Consider the following 9,493-nt stretch of genomic DNA (forward strand, 5'->3'; position numbering starts at 1 on the left):
GAAAGATGCTAATGGCCTTCAGCAAAAATGGGGAAGTTCAGAAGAGGAGTGAGCTTGAAGGGAAAGATAAGAGTTCTTTTTCAGACATGATGAATTTTAGTTGCTCAAGGGGCAGCTGCTTGATGCTTGCTATTATCAATGTTTTAAATGAAGACCTCTGAAAAGACTGAATTAGAAATCTGCATTTAAGTGTTGCAATTAGGACCAAATTTTTTACAGCAAATTTTCCTGGAGACCATACAAGGTTCAACTAAAGCACATATATCTGTATTCTGAATGAATTTGTCTTCATCTGCTCCAAAATTGTTGAATCAAAAGGAATGGTCTAAAGAAGAGAAGGTTTTTATTTGTGCTTCAATATCTAAAGACCATTGATTCATTAATATAGGCACTTTCTCTATCACTGAAGACCATAATCACTTCATGCCTTACTGTATAGTCTTCATGAGTTGCCTATCCTCAAGATAATAATCAACTAGTGGCCAAACTTCCTGTCATAAGCCTCTACAAATTAACTAGGCAGCTTCTTGAATGACACATGCACATACAATTTGTGGTCTGAATGAGACAAAGGCTTTCTAGATTAGAACAACTTGCCAAGGCTTGTATGTTCTTATGGCAGACTTTAGAAAAGAGGATTACTGCCATGCCACAACCGATATCAGGGAAGAACTCTGGTAGAAAGAAATATTTATGTAATAATAAACAAGCTGAGTGGCAAAATATATGAATGCATGTATTTCTATTTTTAAATAACCTTATCTATATGGTTCTTTAAATAAGTCTATGATGCCTCCCCATGACCCTAGGTTCTGAAAAGCCATGACATCAGGATTCTTAGTTTGGCAGGTTCTACCAAGCTGGCAAAATCTTGGATAAATTTGCTACTAGAATAATTACTGAGCTAAATTTAAATAACCATCATGTTATTGGCCATAAAGAACATTTTTTTTTTTGGTCCAAAGAGATGCCCTAAACTGGCAAAAACAAAAACAAAAAAATCCACAAAATAGTTATCTGTACTGTGCAGTCCCTTTTCATTTCACAGAATGCCAACTGGAATGTACCTGGTCCAATTTCTATTTGAACAAAAATTCTCTCTACAGTATACTCACAAATGGTTACAGTGACTTCAAGTGAAGGGGAAGCCTTGATCTCCCAAGGCAGCCTATTTTACCTTTAAAGAGTTCCAACTGTTAGGAAATTTTTCATTACCTACATGGTAAAGCTGAAAGAGTTGTGTAAGAGATAAAACTGTGCTAAGGATAACAGCCAGTAGATCATCTACAGCCATAAATTTAATTGCAGGTACCCAGGAAGTGGTCGCATCCATTACAATGGACCACTTGAAGCTTGAGAGTTGAGAGGTAAGCAATTACTTTAATAAACCATACTCAGTGACTCCCAGGTAAAAGCCTACAAGATTGCATGAAGTCTTACAAACCTACTGCTTAATTCATAGAGGGGTCCTTATATACTCCTTGCCAAATGGGCTTACAACAAAGTTTGACATCAATCTACCTGGAAGCAAAGTTAATTCAAACTGACTTGGATCTGTTTCAGGGTTCTTAGTTTGTAACAACCTTGGTTAGTTGCATGGGGTTTAAAGGGTTAATTCAAGATGCTGTGAATCTACTAGCATCTTGGCCCACAACAACCAGCACTCTTAATATTAGATTTTGGTTCAAAAACCTGATAATATGACACTACTGGATAAACTGATCATATCCATACTGACATTTTCAGTATAAATGAAAAAAGACATAAAGAAACTAACTAAATGGAAGAATGGGTCATAGGTAAAACAAATACATAAAGGAGTTTGCAGAACTGAATTCATCATACAGATAAAGCCAAAAGGAAACATTTCACAGGATACTTGATCCCCTTGCTTTGCAACCTAAGGGATGTGTGAGCAAACAGACCACTAGGAAGGCGATTTCAGTCTATGTGCCAACATGTGTTAAAAGAAGAAAAGAAATTATTCAGTGCAATCTAAGTCAGCAAAAAATATGTTGAAAATATAGATTATAATCCAGAAATAAAAGAGGCCTAAAACATTGACAAAGATGTACCTGTAAGTCAGCATTTTTATAAGCCACTGGTCTATGGAGGGAGGCATCAAAAGTACCTTTGATGAAAATGTGGTAAGGGTATACAGGCAAGCTTTCAAAAATTGTCTTCTACACCTAACCCATTTCTCTGATCACAAACATGACATATAAAAATGTGAAATCTAGCTATGTCTATTACTGATTTTTCAAAATGCATTTAATACAGTAGAAAAGTTGCAGTTTTGAAGGCCCTCCTCAAATCATCTTTCATAAGTCAGTAAGAGTGCTTCAATGAACTGAGTATTGAAATTTGGCAAAATGTGAACAGGAAATACATATGCTTTTCTAAGGTGTTTGCAAGTGTCACAGAGCACAAACAAAAGATTTGTTATTAATGCCAAGGTTCTCCAAATATGCATATTCACAGATGTGTTCATTGCACTGTACAATGTACCAACATAGCAAGCCCGGAACTCTTGTTTATACAGCACTAAGGCATACAAAGTGTTTTCTTCAAATCCAACCTTTGCTATAACTATAGAAAGGATTATTATGCCCATTTTACAGATGAGAAAACCAAGTAATATGCCCATGGTCACACATCTGGTGACAAGCTAAATTTGAAACCAGATCTCTTGCCTATAGAACCTGTGCTGTTCCACCACTCGTTCCTAGTCAAGTTCAGTCATACTAATGTATGGATGGCCTAGACTATGCCAAGCAGCTACATGAAAAATTTAAGAAGTCAGTATACCAATATACATGTCTTGGACTGGTATCAAATGTAGGACAATTAGCTGGCACCAGAGATGAGGAAGCAGTCAGAGCAGATCATATTTGGAAACTGAATAATGCTTTATTTTTTAAAAAAAATTTATTATTTTATTTTTACATCAACTACATTTCCCATAGGATCCCTCACTTCTACCTCTCCCAGAATTTAAAAAAAAAAAGGAGGAAAAAAGTTCAACAAACTAACCAACAAATGAAGATAGAAAACTGTACCTAGAGTCAGATAGACTCAGATGTGTACTAGCTGTGTGACTCTTGGGCAAGTCACTTAACCTCTGTCTGCCTCAGTTTCTGTATCTGTAAAACAGGAAAATAATAGCAACTACCTCCCAGGATTGATTGTGACGGTCAAATGAGATGACCTACATCCAAGCTTTCCTCATTTCCAACCTGGCTGAACTACTTTTGAGATTTCTCTGACTTCTTTACCCTGCTCCCATGTCTGTTACCTGTCCATCCCTGTTTCAGCTTTCTTTTGTGTGTTGTCTTGGATTGTAAGTTCCCTAAAGGTAGGGACTGTTTTTCCTGTTTTCTATTTGTATCTCTAGGGTTTAAAATAGTGCTGGCACATTGCAGATATTTTAATAAATATTTTATCAACTATTGCAAACTTTAAAATGCCACATAAATGTCAGTTATTAGTAGTATTGGCATATTCGAAAAATCTGGCTTCTACATAGTGTTGTTTCATACCCATGGTCCCCCATCATTAAAAGAAGCAGAAGGAAATGTCTTCTCATTTATGAGCAGTACTTTTAACAATCACAAAGTGCTTGCTGCCACAGTGGATGGCACTATCCAATAACTAATATCTTCATCAATTGATTACTTTTGTCAAACTTTTTTCCCTTTAAGAAATGGTTCTCTGGAAAGGGTGAGAGACCCACTAGGAAAAGTAAATGATGTAAAAACAAACTAAATCAATAAAAACCTATTTTTAAAAATTAAGCACCATTTGGTTTTCCAAATATGATTAGACCTGATCTCTAGCAGATGTTCTGGCTAACAGGGATAGGGAACCTGCAGCCTCAAGGTTACATGTGGCCTTCTAGGTCCTCAAGTTCAGCCCTCTGACTGAATCCAAACTTCACAGAACAAATCCTTTTATTGAGGGGATTTGTTCTGTCAAGTTTGGATGGCTAGAATCTAGCATCTCTTGAGCATCATACAAATTGTTCTCCTGATGATGCTATCTATATAACCGCAAATCACACACACCACAATGTTAGAAAAATAAAAATTACAAGTAACTCAAAGGGCAATGGAGATCTTGCTGATGGTTATAAGGTTGGCTAAAATATTACCAATAAGTAAAACTGCTATCAAGGATACAAAGATTATGAAAGTAAAAAATGTGGCAGGTCAGTAATAATACTGAAAATAAAAAGTAACAGAAAAGCCTTGTGCTATGTACTCCTGAGATCTTGGAAAAGCCAGAGGAAGTGCATGGAACGTTCAGGGGATTTGTGATCTTCTCAATACCAATGAAATCATGGTTCCAAAGAAAAAAAGGCATTTTCTAAATCTATGTAATGGTTATCTATACCATCATTAATCTGAGACAGCTTTCTCATTACTAGCTCACTGCTATTTACAGGTTGGCTCTCTCCTTAGAAGGCAGGGTCTGTGTCTTAGCCTTTCTTTGTATCCCTAGCACTTAGCCTGAAATACAGCAAGCGCTTGTTCACTGTCTCACTTCAACTTGCTTACTAGATCTCAAAATGAGTTTCTAAAAGTATTTGCTTCTTTCAACATTTAATCGTGACTTTTATGCCACAAATATTTTAAACTTCTAAGACTGTATATGATCATTTGGATATTTTATCTATCCTTTCATTTAAAAATACTTAAATCTGTATTTTGTCCTTAGCTCTTCCCCACTGCAAAATATAATAAGATCTCCATTTTTCCAGTTTATACTTAGAAAATCCATTTGAAGAAAAAATGCAAATAAAAATTAGGTCAGAAATATAAATATGCTCCTATGGTTTTGTGTTGTTTCCATTTTTTTGTATTATCTATATGGTTTATTAATTTTTGGTCAAAGGCTGGTTTATTTTTCCAAGATTGGTAATAATATTTTTAGTCTATTTTTTTAAAAGAACAATATTGGCTCAGATTCACAGTTCTGAAAATCTAAGCAAATATTTCAAAAATGAAATTAAAATACACAGCATTTAATCATAGATACAATGCTGTATTTTGTATTTAGATCCATCACTGTCACAGCTTGAGTCTCAGTTCTTTCCCTAGCTAGAGTTGTCAGAACTTCTTTGAACCTTTTCTTCATTTGTATTTTTTTTTTCCCTGAGATGAAGAAGGAACTTCATCTTTCAATTTCACAAAATACCATCCACTCAAAGCAGATCAGAACCTGATACCTAGCCATATAACCTCAAAAGGTTAGCTCCTGTACTTAACAGATTAAGTGACTTATCCAGGGTCATAAAGTTAGTTGGTGTCAGATGTGGAGTAGGTCTTACAGACTCAGAGGCTGACTCTATACCTAAACTGTGTTGAGGTCATTTGTAATGGGAGGATTATAATACTTGAATCTCCTAATTTAAATGGTTGAGCATCAAGCAAAATAATGCAGGCAAATGTTTTTGTAATATTATAGTACTCATAATGAATAATGAAAAAAGCTATTCATATTTTCAGGAACAATTTTCATCCCAATTTGGGCCAGTGCTCTCAAAAAAAAGATGTGAAAAAGAATCACCACAACAACATAATCCCACAAGCGGTTTGCTTGAAGACTGTCAATGTAAGAAAACCCAACTACTTCCAGAAGAGGCCCATTTCGCTTTTGGATATTTCTAAGATTTTACTAGCATGAAATCTAAATTTGCCTTTTTGCAAGTTCCACTCTATGCTTCGGCTAGATCTGCCCCGAGTCCGGACAGAATAAGTCTAATCCCATTTTTCAAAGTGGCAAAAAAGTTATTTTGTTAAAAAAAAAAAGTTCTGGAGTAAAACAAAAAGCGTCTTGAATGAAAAAGGTCCCCTGAATTAGGTTCTTTTGCTGTTATACTATATTAACCTGTCCAGTAAACTAGTGACTATCAATTTAATAGCTTAAAATAATTACAAGTATTACTTCAACACTCTAGTGGATTTGTGATTTCATCCATATGGACGCTCCAAAAATATAACGAGTTAGAAAAACTTTCCACTTTACAATTCCTGTTGCATTATCCAGGAAGCTTCAAAACTCTTTACAGCGAAGTTAAGATCCTAGTTAATATCCATCCACTCCTGAGCAAACCCCACAAACAAAAAAGAAAAAGAAACCCTAACTTAAAAAGTCATTTCTAGGCAGCAACCTGAGCTACTGAAACTTCTCTCAAGGGCCTCAAGTAGGTATCACATTATACTTAAAGACTAGAGAAACCAGTCTACTACGCCCTAGTGGGGATAACCTAAGTAGGATCAGAGATCAAGGAAGACTTTATTTTTAGGGTTTAGCGTACGATTAAGCCTCGGGGGCTTTCTGGGATCGTTTAGGGGAGGGGGCAGTTTACATATCACTCCCGCAGGGGAGGGGGGGAAGGTTAAGCCCCGTCTTCTTCACTGCGGGACAAGGAATATTAAGTGGCCTTCCTTTCCTCTTCCGTATTTTCGGTTTCCAGGGTCCCTGACAGCTTGGGGCCCGACTTTTCAAAGAGAGGTTGACGGGCACATCCCGGGTAACTTCACCAGTGTGTGGCCCTAACTCGGACCCGCGGGGACCCTCCCTGGACACTGCCCGCCTGCACCTGTTTCCGGGGTACCCCAACCCCGTCCAGCCCCCGAGCTCGCCCGGCCCCCAGGGGGCTGACGTCCCCCTGGTCAAGGGGCCGCCGGTGGGGGCTCCCCGAGGCGGGACGAGCCCGGGGACCCTGCAGGCCTGAGGCTTCCCCGCTCTCGGGCCCGCTCACCTTCGGGGACTGGGCTCCAGGCGTAGCTGGGTCACTGTCGCACAGCCGCGGGGAGAGTACAGCCCCGGGGGCGGCGGCCGCCGCCGCCATCAGCCCGAGCCCCCCGCGCCGCCGGCGCCGCCGTCGCCGCCGCCTAGTCCTGGCCGCCGCCGCCGCCGCCGCGCGGAGAGGCCGCCTCGGCGTCCGCTCCCCCGGCCCCGCCCCCTCCCCTGCCCCCTCCGCCCGCCCGCCGCCGCCGCCGCCGCCGCCGCTGCCGGGCGGCCGGCCTCGTCCCGAGCCCCGGCCAGCGCCGCCGCCGCGCGCCCCCCGGCCCGGCGCCGCCGCCGCCACCGTCACCGCCACGGTCGCCGCCAGCGCTGCTGCTGTTGCTGCCGCCGCCGCCGCCTCAGTTCCCGCCGCTGCTGCTGAGGCTGCTGCTGCTGCTGCTGCCGCCGCTGCTGCCCGCAGAGCAGGGGAGCGGGAGAGGAATGGAGGAGATCGCAGCTCAGCCCCCTCCTCACGTCACCCCCTTCCCCTCCCACCGCAGCCCGGCTCCCCCGCCCCCTTCCCCATCGCGTTGCCGGCTCTGCCAGGCGCGCACTCCCCTCGCCTCGGTTTCCCCACCCCGCCCCCTCCCCGCCAGCCTCCTTCCGCAGCCCTAGCTTCGGCTGCCCCGCCCTCCTCTGTACTCAGCTCCCGCAGCCGCAGCTGGGCTGCTGTGCGCATTGGCCACCGCCCCCCTCCCGCCTTTGTGTGGTGCGCATCCTGGGGCCTGTGCCTCGCTCCTGGCCGGCTCCCTTCCCAAGCCTGCCCTTGGGGAGGAGCGTGCCCTTACCTTGAGGGCGCCGCGGGGCGCCGGGCGGCCGGCTTCTGCTGCTGCTGCCTCCTCTAGGCATTCAGGCCTGCCTTTGTCATCCCTGCCATAGTATCTTGTTCACTGGAAAACACCCCCGGGAAAAGGGCCGCTGGTTTCCTCGTGGCACAGAAGGGGCTGGAGAGCTCGGGGCCAGGGCAATTTACAGGGCTGCACTGGGAGAGCCCCAGGAACAATGGCGGGGGGGGGGGGGAGGGGGAAGAAGGGGTAGATAAAAATGGACGGGGGACAGAGCGGCATTTACAAACTGGGGGATCCCTAATGGAACCCCGGTGCTGAGATAGATGCCGATCTCAATACAGCTGATTGGGCTGAACAGACATACCCGCATGCATGCGCACCCAGGGATGGGGCAGAGTCTGATATGTAATCGGTGCACATATATAATCATGTATAAATGTAATCACATGTGTGTATATATATGTGTGCATATATATATAGCTATATATGTGTACACACACATAGTTGGTGTGTATGTTCCAAGCAGTCACCCCAGATTGGGATTAGATAGGGATAGAGATAGTTATCCATATATCACCACGGGGGTGTACATCTATAGATAGATTAGATAAATAATCTTAATGCTTGCTTGTTTCTATCTAGGCCATAGTACTTTTCTTCAACTTAAGCTACCTCTAGTTCTCTACTTTTTAAATTTTGTTTCCTCTACTCCTCCCCCCACAACTTCCCCAACATTCTGGCTTTCCCAGACAAACTCCAATGACCCACAGAATTACATAGCACTGAAATAACTGAATTCCTGTGTGCCTCCAATATTCAGCTTATTCTGTGTCCTTGCATTGAGATAGGGGATTTGAGACATACACAAATTGCAAGCTACAATGAGAAAAATGTACTAAGTTTATAAAATGCTGTTGGTCGTGGAGAAACACTTGGCTTGGGAGAAGAATCAAGAAAGTTAAATGAAGGAATGGCCTTGGAAGGTAGGTAGGAATTGGACAGATGGAGGTGCAGGAGAAAGGCATTTAAGGTAGAGGATACAGTAACAAAGATGGGTAAGTGGAAAAGCATGAATCCCATTCAGGAAAGTTTGCCTGGAGCAAGGTCAGGAAGGAAAGTAGTGGGAACTGAGACTGGATAGGCATATTGTGGCCTTGAATGCTAGGCTAAGGATTCTGGACATTTTTGATGCCTACCTGTGTTTTTACTTGTTTGTTTTTATGCTTCAGCTTCCTATTTGCCAACCTTCCAGCATTCTCAAATATACATTAAAAACCCATAGAGGAATTTTAAGGGTGAAAGTATGACAGTGGAGGAAGAAAATCAGTTAGACCATTACAGTAATCTAGGTGAGAAATAATGAGGATCTGAATGAAGGTTGCTGTTGTCAATGGAAATGAAGAAAAAGGAATAGATATAAGCTATATTGCTAAAATAGGATTAACAAAATGATTTAATTTGGGAGAATAAAAAATAGGGAGGTTTGAAAGGTAGGGCTAACCAGTAGAAAGGGCTTTAAATTTGGAGTTAGAAAACCTCAGTTCATATACTAGTTCTATATATTATCTTTATGACATTAAGCAAATCACCTCTTGTGCCTTGGTTTCTTCATATGTAAAATGAAAGGGTTGGCAAGAAGACTGCTAAAATCTCTGATCAGAAGTTTCAAACCTGAATGATGGTGAGGATGGTAACAGTACTATTAATATGTAATAAGGATAATCCAATAACTCCCTTCTTATGCCACACCCTACATCCCCAAACCACTATACTGGTGCACTTTCCATGGAGCTGGGCTGGACCTCCTGACCCGCAAGGTTTGAGCTTCCAATTCCTTCAACTAAAATGAAAGAACAAATGCCAAGGCGGGCAAAGAACTGAGGCCCAAGGGACCACAGGTCAGCCTTGGAAGG

General features: G+C 42.2%; 1 protein-coding gene across 4 annotated transcripts in view; it reads right to left on the bottom strand.

Moving 5' to 3' along the window:
• Positions 1-6,903, bottom strand: part of PHF10 (PHD finger protein 10) — a 35,500-nt gene extending 28,597 nt beyond the window's left edge. Inside the window, exon 1 of one of the 4 annotated variants that reach the window (XM_069070469.1) lies at positions 6,767-6,903. In XM_069070469.1, coding sequence (XP_068926570.1) covers positions 6,767-6,856 — 90 coding nt within the window. In that variant the 5' untranslated portion in view covers positions 6,857-6,903. The remainder of the gene's footprint in view (positions 1-6,766) is intronic. The other 3 variants (XM_069070468.1, XM_069070470.1, XM_069070471.1) reach the window with 3 other exon arrangements.
• Positions 6,904-9,493: the final 2,590 nt, after the last annotated feature.

Source organism: Petaurus breviceps, unplaced genomic scaffold, assembly GCF_028583685.1.
Source record: "Petaurus breviceps papuanus isolate PSGF00001 unplaced genomic scaffold, PetGlider_PUasm1.0 90808, whole genome shotgun sequence".
In the NCBI taxonomy this organism is placed as follows: Eukaryota; Metazoa; Chordata; class Mammalia; order Diprotodontia; family Petauridae; genus Petaurus; species Petaurus breviceps.